We start from the raw sequence: 15,436 nt of genomic DNA, 5'->3' as shown, positions 1-15,436 counted from the left end.
ATTATATTCATAATAATTAATAATAAATGCACAAATCTTTATTTAAAGTACATTTCAAGTGCCTGGTAAATCACATATGAAATACTCAACCAACAGAAATAAGTAGCAATTCCCCACACTAAAAAAATTAAATGATATTTACTTAATCTGGCTTTGTCAACTAGACCTACAAAACTTAGTTATTTAAATATCAATCATAACATACAATTGATTTTAACAATTTGCTACCATTTACTTACTTCATTCAAACACTCAAGTTTTGTAGGTCCGGTTGACATAACTGGATCAAGAAAATATAACATTTAATTTCTTAGAACAGTGATTGCCAAAGGGTGGGCCCCCTGGTGGGCTGTGAATTTACTGCAGGTGGGATGGGAACCCCTGTGGATGTGTAAAGGGCCCTTGAGAGATCATTAAAAAGAAATAAATAAAAATACCTTTGATTTTAATTTTGTAATAAAGTTTAAAATAAACTACAGTTTTTTGTTGTAATTTTTGATAATGTAATCAGAAGTAACAAAACAAAGCCATGGGATTTAATTTATGTTATTCTTTATTTTGTCTGGCCTTGTTTAACAATCAATCAATCAATCAATCAATCAATCAATCTATCTATCTATCTATCTATCTATCTATCTATCTATCTATCTATCTATCTATCTATCTATCTATCTATCTATCTATCTATCTATCTATCTATCTATCTATCTATCTATCTATCTATCTATCTATCTATCTATCTAATCTTAGTTCCATGTGCCATTCAAAATTATGATGATTTGGATGGGACCCAGATGATTTTCAGATTTCACAGTCAGCCTGGGCGTTCTTAAAAGTTTGGAAATGGTTGTCTTGGCACATTAAAAATCACAACTTTCAGCCTTCTGACAGCATGAAAGAGTAAATTTTTCAAAATATGGAAAAACTTACAGGCAGACAAGAGAAAAACTACAGATCTAACAACAAATGACAGTCAGGATAGAAGCCTCTCTCCTGTAGGTGGCGCTATGCTCTTTCACGCTTTCTGAACCTTGGACCGTTTCTACACAGTCCAGTTTGACAGGTAAACCATGCATAACCTCACTGGCGCTACGGCAAATGGGGGTGCTATGAGAAAGGATCGGCCAATGAATGGTGTTGATGGTGAATAACTGAGGCTGAAAATGTAGGATTTTGAATGGATTATGGACATTTTCTCAGCCGCCTCCAAAGGTGCATACCACAAATAACAAAGAAACAAATAATAAAGAAACTCTTCACATGAAAGATGGATATTATGACAGTTGAAAACAAAAGGAATCGTTTAATGTATTGAAAAATACAAACCAGCATTCACACATTGTGTGTCTGCTGTGTGTCACAGTGGACACAGGAATTCAATGTACACTTGGACACATTTTAATTTGTTTATGCCATTTCAGAAATAATTCAGGCTTCTCATTATTACAGTTTATCAAATTATCCTGTTTAATCTCACACCCAAAATTAATCTTTGCAACATCATATAAATGAAATAAAAATGTCAAAGTCAGAACAGTGGTATGCATAAGTATGTGCCCCTGTTTGTACAACACAACTAAATCATCACTTTTACATACAGTTTTCTTTAGATACTTGAACATTTCCAAGTCACTGAATAGCTCTTGGACTTTATTTACATAAATCATGAAGAAATACAAACAGTATGGTACTCTATGGTAAATCTGAAGCACGTATCAATCACACGGCAAAAACCGTGATGATGTCAAGAAAAGCGAATTAATATAGTCGTTAATAATACCATCATGAAAATAAAACACATTTTGTGACAGTGTCACGAAATTTGGGGTGACGTGGGATGGGGGGTGTGTTATAGTTAGAGTTAGGGTTAAAAATAATGACCGAAAGTATGGAGGGGAGATAACGTGACACTGGGCTGTTCTCAACAACTGAGTGAGCATTCAAGAAGGAGACTATAAATGAAATAAACTGAAAAATTGAATAGACTCGTGATGAAAGCCAACAAGTTGTCCATGACAACTCTGAAGGAGTTATAGGATTCTGTGTTTGTGACTGGAGAAATTGTGCATCGTGCAACTTTTGTTAGTTCTAGCTGACAACTCTGTAAAAGTAATGATTTTAGTTACATTAGACTAAATGGTACCATTACTTATGCAAACCAGTTATTTTTTTTTTCTATCATGTTGCAGAGATTTGATTTTGGTGTGACTGTAAAGGAGAATATTTTAGAAATTTTAATAGAGAGAAGATTTAATTGCCCTGCACGCTGTTGCATGAGCAGGGTATTATAATCACTCCTGCATGTCTCTGTGTGTGAACGACATAATAATAAAAAAAAAAAAACAGCTGGACGTATTTTCACCAGATGATTTATTTTGTAGAACAGATTGGTCAAAGGCCCTGTGACAAGGGGGTGAAAATGAGTGAGAGTGAGTGAGATTGGTCAAAGGTCAAGGCCAGGGTTAAGCACAACATTGCCCCAAAAGCACATTTATCATAATATCTCTACCACCAGTGTGTAGCTACAGATTCAATCAAAAGCTCATATCGATCAGTAAAAGATGTGTAATCGATTGGTATGTGACTTCATCATGAAATCATAAGGAAATCACAACATGAAGTCCCTCAAAGCTCACTGCCTGTATTACTGACAATTAGTATTCATAATTCACATTATAAACTTACATCTCAGTGTGCAAATAAGAGCATCAGCCCTCTGTTGTCTTTTTTTTTTTTTTAAATAGCAAAAACAAATTAAAATGAGTCAAAGCAAAATGGTATATAGACTTTCTGTATCCACTATATATTTACTTTGGAACTTTGACAATGTGCAAAGAGCACAAAAATTCAATAACTCTGTACTGTATTGGCATTTTATTTCCATATAAAACTGTAAAAGCTTCAATATTACTCAAATTCAAACATCTGTTCTAAACACATATAACCCTGCAGGTCATTGAGGGTGTTTCCGCAGCCTGTACGCGGTCGTATTTGTGGACATTTCCAAGTTCAGACCTAATTATAGCCATCTGTTCTGTCCGAGACCCCTTGAGCAAAGGAATTAAGCTCCCACTGTCCACTCAGTTATGACTAGTGGTCTCATTTTGACTGTGCAATATTGATTTATTTTGACATTTTTAAACACATAATCTACCAGTCATTTCTCTAGGTTTTAACCCAGACACTAAACATTCAGTGTCTGGGTTATCTCACATTCCTACATCATCTCACAACAGGGGGAGGGGAAAAACAAAACAAAACACCACCAAGCTGCAAAAAACAAACAATTTTCGAACACATCGCCGTACCTTCGAGCTTCATGCCGACAGTGAGGCACTTTTGGAAGCGACAGTAGGGGCAGCGCTTCCTCTGGGTCTTGTCAATCTGGCAGCTCTGGTTCTCTATACATGTGTAGCGCTTGTTGTTCTGGACGGTGCGTTTGAAAAAGCCCTGCAGAGAAAACCAATTAAGACGTCAACCAGCTTGACCCCTGCAATGCCGTGGTAATTGGGCCACTCACACTCTCAGACAGAGGGAGCGGGACAGGCCTAACGGACACACACATACACACCATAAGATGTTTGATCTTAAACGTGATGTTCTGCAGACACAAAAACAATATAAAGCACAAAATCTCACTGCAAATTGTTGTCTGTCTATAAAGTTTCTTCAGGTTGATGATGATTATGATGTCATAATCACAATGCTATTTTCTGCATAAAACATCTGATTATAGAAAATAAATTTCAATAAACTTTATTCATCTTTTAAAAGGCTAAATATAAATTAATTCTCTACCTGTTGCATAGTTTGCAGACTTAATCTGGATCATGTCAAATTTACATTATTAGTTGCTATATTTTATTTTGTATATTTTTTGTGCAAATTTTAGAGTTTAAAAGGGAAAACTCCTTTTCAACTGTAATTATTGAAAAATATCTGCACAGAAGTCTTAAAGAAAAAAAAATCCAATAAATTATATCCATTATTCACAGTTCTGGGTTTACACAGATTCACACCTGCAATGTGGAATTAATTATTGGTGAGCGGTGAAAATCAAAGGAAGGGAAGATGGTATTAACGTATTCCTGATCCATAGCTGAGGAGGAGAATCCTTAAACATGGTCTTAAAAAAAAGGGGTGGGAGTGGTGGTGGTGGGAAGGGGAGGTGAGGGGGGTGCAGGGAGGAGAACATGCTGCTGTCAATATTTCACCCACCGCAAATTTAATTAACAATCTGCATTGCTTGAGCCTTTAAAAATATAAAACTCCTGCGCTGAGTTTTGGATTATTGACTTTTTTGTGTTGAAAACATCTTGCTTCCGAGAGTGCGTACGCGCTATAAATGTCTGAAGCATGGACCCGAGCACCGCTTTGACAAACCACACAGTATGATGGCTGGAAATGGACAAAAGCAGACAAATAAAACACATACTTTAATTTTCTGCACAACCCAAATTTAGGGAAAACTGATCCAATTATAAGAATATTCAGTGGTTTAACAGTGTTGGATTTAAATTATATAAATATGTACATCAGTTGCACTTGATCATAATGTGTCCAAATAACATCATTTTCTAATAAGAAAAATTATGTTTTTTAAAAGTCATGTTTACTTTTTTCAGTACACTTAAAAAAATTGATTCAATAGCTGTCTTAAAAAGCTGAGTAAACTCGAAATCAAAATGTTTTGGTTCAACATAAAAGTAAATGATCATTAATTAAACTGCTTTCATAACTTAACTTTTAGCATAGTACAAAACTTATTTTGAACTTGTGTTTACTCATATTTTTATGACAGTAATTGAACTTTGTTTTTAAGTAGAACTACCTTGATCATTTTGACAGTGCAGGGCTGCAACTAATATTTATTTTCAAATTCAATTAATCTGTCAGTTATTTTCTTGATTAATCAATTAGTTGCTTGGACAAAAAAATGGTGAAAAATGTTAATCATTATTTCCCAAAGCCCAAGATAACATCCTCAGATGTCTTATTTGTTCACAACCCAAAAGATATTCAAGCTATTGTCAGAGAGGAGAAAAGAAACTAGTAATGAAGCCATACAAATATTTATATTTGAAAAGATGAAATCAAAGAATATGGAGTTGTTAAAAAAGAGCTTAAAACCTCAAAATGAGAGATCAATTATAAAAATTACTGCCAAATAATATAATACTTGATGATTAATCACTGATTACTCGATTTACCATTATGGTGTTATTGTCACATGCAAAGGAGCTGCAAGAAGAAATCAGCAAAAATAAAACTGAAGTTTTAAAGTTGTCAGAAAAATTTTTCGTAAAATAATTATTGTGTAATTTGTAACTTTTTGTGTGTTGTATATTTCTTTGATAACTTTTGCATTTTGTCACATTTCTTTTGACCATTCAGCTGCTTTTACTGATACTTCTCATCCAATAACTTCACTCCTTTTACAAAATCTTTCAGATTTCCTCTGGCCTTGAGCTTCTCCCGTGATGTCTGTCATGTCACTTTCTCGGGGTTTGAATGTTTACCTGCTGTCACCTCATCTACAAATTCTGTCTCAATAAAAGACATTTGGGCTTCTTATTGTTGTTCATCCAATGCGTGTCATGTGTGTCTGCGCTTCCTCTGCATGCACACGGAGGGACGTGTGCACGGGTGTGTTGGGATCCAGTGGACACATTAGAAGATTATGTTGCTTTTGGGACTCTCTCCTTGTGGCTGATCATGCAGTGCAACACTGGCAACACGACCAAACCTCAGTTTGGATCAACAGCTGCATTTTTCTCAGCGGGTAAAGGGTATAAGGGTGGGGTTCTGTTTTGGATGTGGGTTGTGGGTAGTTGCGACCTGACCTCAAAACAGTACGCTACTGGAAATGGAGGATTCTGCTGAAAAGATCAGCAGGAAATTCCTCATGATCAAAGTTTATTTTAAACTACTTTTCAGCATCATCCTGTAACATGACGTAATAGATATTTCAGGTCATTATTGGACAAACAGCGTTTTTTAAATTAGGATGCTTCATCTCCACCCTGCGTGCACCACCATACCCGTTTCTGTGTTCGTCTGTCTGGCGCCAGCTGAAAAGCAGCAGAGGTTCTGCCGATGTTTCCCTTGAAGCAAGTGCTTTGCATCTCAAGGTCATAATGTGCGATCAAATCTATAACATCTGCTTTGAATAATGACGGCATAGGCGAGAAATGTGCAAGCTGCAATTTTACACCAAATAGTGTTAACACAGAAACATTTGTCTTCGCTTCATTTTGTGCTGACAGCTCCGCTGTGTTTAAAACTCCCGGCCGCCCGCAGTGCCCATCAGCCAGGCACTGAGGAGGAAAGCAGAAACGGGCGGGCGGGCGAGGAATAAAAAGGATTGTTGACTGAGGCCAAAATAATGACAGTCAGAAAAGGGACAAAGCTGTTAATGAACTTGTGTTGAGAGTTGTGTGTGCACGGCACAGGCTTGTGCAAACTGATGCTCGCACGCTGTCCTGAGGTTCAAACCTCCACCCACACAGAAAGTGTCTTTGTGTTCTGCTGCTGCAAGAAATGAAACAGAAGAGGAGGGAAAAATGCTTTTTTCATACCTCTGAACTAAATATTACCCAAACCTTCAAACAGTGCAGGAAAAAGTTGTTACATCGGTTGCTGCAAGAATATTTGACCTTTGACCTCTGTGCTATTGGTTACAAACCTTTTTGAACCAAAGTGCTACAATGTGCAAAAATAAAAAATAAAATCAACGTGAAACTACACTTCACATGATGCAATAAAAATGCTAATTAACTCACTGCAGGTTAAACACTGGGAGATAATAATCCTATCAGACACTCTCTGGTGTACTTTTTTGTGCATTATGAACATTTTCTTACCAAAAATGGGAAGAAATATATGTCAGCAAAATCAACACTTTAATAGTCAGACCAAAGGCGCACTCACTCACCTTGCAGCTCTCACAGGTGAGCAGTCCATAGTGGTACCCTGAAACCTTGTCTCCGCACACGGGACACATCTCGTCCAGATCCTCGTCATAGGAGTAGTCCATCATTTTTAACTGAGGTGCTGCATGCAAACACACACAAATGCAATATCAGTTTATCAAAAACTCCACTTTCATTCATCAAAACGCAGATGCATGATGTTTTTTTTTTTTGTCTTTAACTTTTGTGAGGCTTTTTGGGGAGGGACTTTATTTGGAGAGGTGCTGATCTCAAAAGCAAGATTATTTCTGCTTGCTGCGCTCTTTTCATTGCAGACGGGAGTAAATAAATAAATAAATAAATAAATAAATAAATAAATAACGAGCGCATTGTAAATATACATGCGTCGTGAATTGGCTCGGGGGGAGAAGTGGAGAGATATTACAGTTAAAAGATTGGAGGAGAAAATGTTACCGCCCACAGACAAATGAAGACGCAGAGAGGCCTTTATCTCTGCAGGCAAAAGCAGTTAAACCAACAATTTTCCCCCTATTCTTATTAGATGAGTTACGCACATTGAGTTACGCCAAGTTGCTTCTTTTTAAAGTAACATTCTGTGCGCTCTGGAAAAAAGTAAAACAAATTAATTTTATTGTTTCCGCTGAATCATTAAATAAATAAATTGTAAAAAAACCCACAAGCAAAGCGAGGGGAAAAACTGCGCCATCGCAATTGGATAATTACGCGAACAAATTCGCCGTGCTTTTCCACAATTTTTTGCGGTTTATATTTGTTTAACCCTTCCAGCATTCTGATAAGTAATAACAGCTTTGATAAGACTGTGTGTGAGCGCGCAGCAAACAGTCACGCTGACATTTACAGCTGTTACAAAAGCATTTATGGCTGCGTGGTAATAAAAAGAATCAATGATCAAACGCGAAAAGCTTGGCGGATGCGGACATAAAAGTGGAAATGTTTTGTCTAACGGACACATCACGAGATCTTTACGAATACTAAACTTCAAGTCCCCCCCCCCCCCCCCCCACCCAAGTTGTAAAAGCACTAAAGCAACAAGTTTCACTAAAGCGGCTCTTTTCCCAGCAAACTGGGCTTCTGGTTATGCGTAAGAACGCGTGGATAAGGCGCCTGCCGCCACAATTACGCACAATTATTGCGTTTTATTTTAATAAATCAGACACCAATTAAATATTAAGTTGTTGTTATTAAAAGTAGCTGCATGAGCCGGCAGCATATTTTCCAGAAATATTTTAAAAACTGATTTTTATTTTTAAATACACTGATCTCTGCTGTATTGTGAAAAACCTGTTTTTCCACATCAGGAATAATTATAAGACTTTAATGCGCATCATTTGCGGGTTAATTGAGGAGTTAACTCTGCGAAGCGGCACCGCAGCTTCTCACCTGATTTTACTTTGAGGGCCACTTGCTCGCCAAATTCTCAGAAAACCCGCAACATTTTTTAAACAAGCCGATAATTCCAAGAGAGACTGTCACTTTGTGCCACCTTGTTTCTAGCTGTGCGTAAAAGTAGATAACGGGCTCCCTGACAAGCCACTCCTTGTCTTTTGAGTTATTACAGGCTCATAAACAGAACTCAGGCTAATTGATTGCCCGGTTATATTGCTGAATGACAGCAGTGAGTCAGTCCCACTTCTTAATGCAATGCTTCATGATTTGTATGTAAAACTGATACGAAAGTCGTAGCATTTAAACACTTAAACGTATATATATATATATATATATATATATATATATATATATATATATATATATATATATATATATATATATATATATATATATATATATATAGTAAATTTAGTATTTTATTTTATTTTAGTCTCATTCATTTACAAAGTATTCAAAGTCTAAATTCCACTAAATACCACAGACCATTTGTTTGCCTCAGTAAAATATTCGGCGCAATTTGCTGACAAAACCTCATTATTAAAGACAAATAAAAATTGTGAGATTGGAAGCAAGGCTGACTACAAAAGTGAACTCTTCATAGTCTTTATTTTAATATGTGAGTTCTGACTGTCGCGCGCACTGGCAAGTCCTTATACCCTTTAAATTCAGTGCGCACAGTTTGTTTCGCCACTTTTACGCACCAAACTCCAGCACGGTTTTAAGCAAAGCGTCAAAATTATTCATTACAAAACTTTGCGTAAAATACGACTTAGCTTATTTAAATATCTACAAATTTAACACACTGATTGTAAAGTCTATGTTCCTTGTGTTGTTGTGTTTAATTTGCAGTAGAAATCTGGTCAGAAGTTTTTGGTGCCACTGCGCGCTGAGGATTTCCTCTTCGATATCTATCCGTAAAATGTCAGAATAACTTTATGAGAGTAGCTGACAGTCTGAAGGAATGACAGCTCTTACCTTGCATGTTTCTTGGCATGTGTCCCTGTTCCCCATACGATCGAGAGAGTCCCAGGGATTCAGTCTCGACTTTGGGCAGCATGTCAGCTCCGCCGACCCGAGCTGCAGATTCCGCTGCGCTTGGCGGAACACCTGGAGGCTCCTGCAGACACACCTCAGAGGGTCCCGGGTGACTTTCTTACTTCTGGTCTCTCTTCTGTCTTTGTATTCTTCCAATCATGCTCAGAAAAATTCTGACTTTAAAAAACTCTCCAAACGTACGCCCGGCACAGCCGGCGCGTGTCTAACCCTGATTCAACTTTTTTTCTTCTCTTTTTCCTTTCACAACTGCAGCGGCGCCGACGTAAAATGAGATAAAAACACAACGATAACGCAAATCCTTTCGACACTTATCGAAGAACAGCTGCGCGCCGAGTTTGGAAACGGGAAAAGTGCGCAGTGTCCGGATTAAAAGACAAGTTCCTTTTAGTTCCCCCCCCGCCCAAAATATTTTAGCGCGCCACCATTTAAGGGGGACTGCCCGTGGAAATGTTAAGAATTTAAAAGATGAGGACGCGCCGGCGGGGCGGCCCTCTCCTGTGCGTAAAAAGCGGGATTCGGTGTGTCGGTCGAACTGTCTGGAGATGTGGAGACCTCTCCTCGTTCACCTCCGCCTCGCGGCTTTGTTTACTCCGCTCTCTCCAATCCGGGACGCATGCGGTCGTCTGACATCATCCTCCGCCGGTCCAATCAGACGGGGAGCCCGGCAAACATCGCCTCAGACCCTCCTGTTCCACCTCTCCAAAAAAATACCAGCTGTTTAATCCCGTTAATGACAGACTTTAAAAAGAAGAGAGAGAGAGAAAGAGAGAGAGAGAGAGAGAGAGAGAGAGAGAGAGAGAGAGAGAGAGAGAGAGAGAGAGAACAAGGAAATCAAGCGAGGTGATGCAACTGCGCGCGAGGGGTAGATCGCCAGGTATGCGATGGAACGCGTCGTGACGGATACGCACGCTGCTTATGCGTAAAATTGTTGGATAAAATGTCTAACCTTTATAGAGCTCTCAAAGATATCGGATAGGTTCGTTTGGTAAATTCAGTGTTTTATCATCATGTATTTTTAATACAGTCAACTAAAATCTTTCTTTCCTTTTTGGAAATGTATCTCTCATATGCTACATGTGGAAAACCCACATATAACCCGCATAAGGCCAGCACAAATTAAAAATATTAAACGATCAAATGTTGCAGTATTAAAAAAAATGTTTAAAAAAAGAAGATAGAGACGCGTAGGCCTCGAGTTTAAAACGTCAATTAAATCAGCTTTTATGTTCTAAATTTGGGTATGCGGATTCAGCTGTTTATTATAATAAATTAATAATAATAATAATAATAATAATAATAATAATATATTTTTTAATCTAATTATCCACAGATTTTTATACCGGGGAGGAACCGACGTATAAAAGTCAAGCGGTCTGACGTGCAGAATGATCGCAGAGTGCAAACACGTGGGATCCGATTCATAAATTCAGAGTTTCTTAAAGTGAGGGACTCTGAAATACTTTAATGTTTTTTTTTTTTATCAGCTACTGCGGCGTAACACTCCGTTAAAAAGAAATAAAAAAAAAAAAAAAACAGAATAAAGACCCCCAAAACGAGACAAAACTACACAGACTGCACCGTGTCTGAAAATATGTATGTTTTACATTTAAAATTCGTTTTAACATCCTTTTTCATTGTTTTACTGTTTTCCAGAGGGTGCTGGGAAAAACCTCAAGTCAACTCTATATTTTTGGGAGCTTTTTATTTTTGGAAAACATGCAAGCCTAATTCATGACACGTTTTGTGGAAATCCATCAGTACACCTTAATTTATCATATTTCCAAATAACGTCGCAATAAAAGCAGATTAAACACAGAGGTCATGCAGCCACAGGTGGAAATAAATGTATTACTTTAAAACTATAGTAATTTTACATTAATTAACTGACTCGTAACGCTCATTCGTTTAAAAAGTACAGTTAGTAATCGTGGTGTATGAAAGAAAAATCCAGCTATCATCATTTAAATGTACTAAAAATCATAAATTATCACCTTATAGTTGCCAAATATTAAGTAATGTATGACGCGTTTTTCAGCGATAAATCAGTGAATTCAGTGAATAATCCTGGTGGAGACTGAAAATCCAATCAAACGGTCGGTTTACCTGCTTTAAACTGCACGAATCAACCACATAAATCACATAAAACTGTTTCATCCATCAGATCCGCCTGTTGGCATCATTGCAGCTCTCCAAATCTGCACAAAAAACAGTTTTGTTTTTTTTTTAACGTTGCTGCGCCAATTCTTTAACATGTGCAAAAAGCTGCGTGGCAGGAAAAAAAAAACTGTCTAACATTTAATAGGATGCAAACATTTCCAACTGGCTGAACATTTCACAGTGACATAAACAGTATTATAAGAATATTAAAATGCATATGGGTTTTTTTTTTTTTTTTTGCCACTGTTGCATCTGCCGCCCTGGTTCTTATTATTTGGTGACCCACACATCAACCTCACACTGTGGACAGGGTGCAGGTTCCACAAATCAGCGTCATATACTCCCAGTGCTCGGCCGGGATTGGCGTAAACCAAATGCCCCGCAGCCACTGGGGGCGGAGCCAAAGAATGAGAAGAGAGAGGACAAGTAATAGTGGGGAGATAAAGGGAGGAGAGGGAGGAAGGAGGGGAGCAAGGTGAGGTTATAAAATGACACAGACACTGATAAGGCCTGCTTTGGTATGATAGCACTATTAGAATGATTAACCCAGAAATAGAGAGAGAGAGAGAGAGAGAGAGAGAGAGAGAGAGAGAGAGAGAGAGAGAGAGAGATCAGAAGACTTAAGCACATAAACACAAACAACACAGAGTAAACATGTTTGTTATCCACAGCCACAATGAAGTCAGTGATACTGAATCGAGAGAGAGAGAGAGAGAGAGAGAGAGATGTACATCTTCTTAAATTTTATTTTTTGATCCAAACGTATGTTTCCCATGTCAATAAAGCTCCATTGAAATGAAATGAAATGAGAGAGAGAGAGAGAGAGAGAGATTTTGAGACAGACAGAAACAGCAGTTTCAAGTGGCAAAATATGCCATCAAAAGAATGTCAAAGTTATTCCGAGACTTGGGGCCAAACTTCGGTCTCAACCCTGACTGCTGCACCCATTCTGTTTGGATGCGTCTCACCGTCTGCCGTTCTCCGTCTCGCACACAGTCGCGCCTCTTTAAAACAACATGTTTCTGCTAGTTTCTGTGAAGGCTCTCAGTTATCAAATGGTTTCCATAGTAGAGAAGCTCGACTCTTCGACTGGACTGTGTTGCTTGACGCAAGGACCTTTCGCTTCTAATCGCAGACGCTTCCTCAGCTGCAATTCTTGCTCTGGTCGTCTGACTTCTGTCTTGACTCTTGTAGAGAGGAATGACTCTATAAGACTCTTGTAGAGAAGAATGACTTGACAAGAGGAGGAAGCTTCTGCGATTAGAAGCGAAACATCCTCGCGTCAAGCAACCCAGTCCAGTCGAAGAGTCAAGCTTCTCTACTATGTTTCTGCTAGAAAAATTTTGCTGAAAACAAATGATGCCCATGGCTGACCTCGGGGATTAGTTGGAATTACAGTATTCATTAAAGTTACGAGATTCTGCAAATGTTATGTGCTGACGCGGGTCAGAGAACCGAACCAGCATCTGACAATGGCCCAGCGCTAAATAACCAGAAAGCGGTTCCAAGAAACAAATTTATTCCCCCTCATGTGCAATAATCCGTGTACAACATAAATAGTCAGCTGTCTTGGCAAGGTGAAGGACGGCGCGTTCTCCAGCACCCAAATGGATCAAAGCCCGGCACTTCTGGACTCAGATTCACCACCGAACACCCCCCAGGTGAATACGACAAACTGACTCTGTGAAGGACGGAAAAGGTGAGGTAAATCAACAGAGCTACAACAAATATCCTTCAGAGGCACACACTATCAGCAACACATTCAGGTCTGAATTTAAGCTTTATGTAAATGAGCAGCTTCTCACAACAGGTGGAGGATCATCAGTCCGTACGCCACGGCAGTGAGAAGCAAACTGCACAATTCTCATCAATGTTCAAATATACTGCGTAACAAAATGCCAAATTACTATTAACGATTATTCAGACGATAATCACCTCTGATGTGTGCTGACAGCATGGGTCCCTCACCCGTCCTCCTTCACAGGCACAATGTGTCAAACCCAGGCGCGGTCCTCAGCGTCTCACAACCGAACGTCACAAGGTCGAGTTCCCGGCAATTCTGCTCAAATCACTCATGGCTTAAATGCAGAACGCCATCTCATTATCTGCTTCAGCTGAAAGTCTTTAAGTCTGCACGTGAACATTCTCCACAGGTGCAGCCAATAGTTCTGATGAGGGTGAAGGACTCTTCCGCCAGCACCTTCTCCACAGAAAAAAACAGTTTGCATACCACCTGGAGAGCAAAGAAAAGAAAACAGCACCCAAATGTCCAGCCAAATCCCCCAACACACAACAGCAAAATCATTTTCCGTTTTATGTTTTGTAGTGACGTCCCGCTCTGATCTCAGAGATGAGTATCAGGTTCATTCAAAGCATATTTGCACTGATTATAGAATTAGCTACATTAAAGCAACAGTGTGTAGGATTTATTGGCGTTTATTAGCAGAAATGGAATATACCATCTTCTGATTAGTGTATAATTGACTACCTGAAACAATGAGTTGATGTGCCTTCATAAGCTTGTATAATGGCCTTCATATTTACACAGGAACGGGGCACCTCATGGAGACCGCCATGTTGCACTACTATGTTGATACAGTGGTCCAAAAGGGATGTACTTTCTCAGCCTTTTGTATTTTGCAGTGCAGCCATGAAGACTGAAGAAAAAAGAAGAGGAATTTGTGATTGGTCTGTTACACACTGTTGACTGGTTGTTCGTGCAGGCTAACAAGGTTGGGAACCCTCACCTTTGTGAAATGGAAGCTCATACATGTTGCTTATCACAAGAGAACGTAAAGAAGCATGAATTCCTTCACCAAAGAAATGAAAATGTGAATGAAAACAAAAACATGACAAGTGACAACATAATGCAATCTGCAACCTCACCGCTAGAAGACACTAAATTCTATATACTGTAGCATTAAAGATGACTCACTCCAGTCCATCTGTGGTTTGTTTCCAAAGTGAAATGCCAAGAAAGCTGACAGTCACTCACTACTGTAATTTCTCCCAGCTCTTTATGTAATTTACTGTCCCTTTCCAAGAACCAAACCATTGTATTCCTCCTTTTGGATTTATTAAAGGTCACAATGTGGGACCCTCATAGACAGTGTCCATCTTGTGAAAGGTCCCTAAAATGAGTCATACAACACTTTTTATACCATGTTGATGTCACAGTGGGTGTGGTTTAGTTTCACATTTCTAATGTTACTGGCTCTCACCAACAGGGGGAGCTCTCCCTGTATCTGACAGGTGCACGTGTGTGTAGAAAGTGAAACTTAACTCATGTTTAAATGTTAAACCAGGTCTCAAAAACTTTCAAACAGATAACACAGACAAACACTTGATAACTAACATAAAATAAGGACTTAGCACAGATGTTATCTAACACTATTCCATTCAGCGGTACTTAGCTCACTAGCTGTGTAATGGTACGTTTAAAAAACACAGATACTCTGCTTCACTTTCTAGGGTTTTTCTCAAAGGATGCCGTTGCACTCCTTCTCGGTTTTGTGGAGATTTTGCTTATTTAGTCGGAACAGTATAATTCCTGGGCAGACTGGAGTTCCAGGCAAAACCATTCGGAGTATGGGGTTTTCAGTGGAAGTAGGGTTAGGGGTTAGGGCTAGGTAACCTGATTTTCAGTGACACTTAAACCCCCACACCTTTCACCTGGAACTCCCATACTCTGCCCAGGGTTTATTCTCATCCTATTTAGTCAGTCATCTTCTTCTTCTACTACTGCCTTTTCATTTTGTTTTGCAGTGTTTATTGCACATTACTGCCACCAACTGAAACACAGTGTGCTCCATTAACTTCTCTTCCATCTTGTCCAACCTGATCTCACACCAGTTCTTGATGGCATCATGGAAAGTGATTTA

General features: G+C 38.7%; 1 protein-coding gene across 2 annotated transcripts in view; it reads right to left on the bottom strand.

The window, feature by feature from the left end:
- The window catches only part of nr5a2 (nuclear receptor subfamily 5, group A, member 2), a 176,324-nt gene extending 166,224 nt beyond the window's left edge, over positions 1-10,100 (bottom strand). The window contains exons 1-3 of one of the 2 annotated variants that reach the window (XM_034180007.1): positions 9,317-10,100; positions 6,935-7,121; positions 3,309-3,450 (exon numbers count right to left, since the gene is read on the bottom strand). In XM_034180007.1, coding sequence (XP_034035898.1) covers positions 3,309-3,450; positions 6,935-7,039 — 247 coding nt within the window. In that variant the 5' untranslated portion in view covers positions 7,040-7,121; positions 9,317-10,100. The remainder of the gene's footprint in view (positions 1-3,308; positions 3,451-6,934; positions 7,122-9,316) is intronic. The other variant, XM_034180005.1, reaches the window with a different exon arrangement.
- Between the last annotated feature and the right edge of the window lie 5,336 nt (positions 10,101-15,436).

The sequence above is a fragment of the Thalassophryne amazonica genome, chromosome 10 (genome assembly GCF_902500255.1).
Source record: "Thalassophryne amazonica chromosome 10, fThaAma1.1, whole genome shotgun sequence".
In the NCBI taxonomy this organism is placed as follows: Eukaryota; Metazoa; Chordata; class Actinopteri; order Batrachoidiformes; family Batrachoididae; genus Thalassophryne; species Thalassophryne amazonica.
The sequence above is the reverse complement of the archived record's forward strand: the minus strand, read 5'-3'. Positions and strand labels throughout refer to the sequence as shown.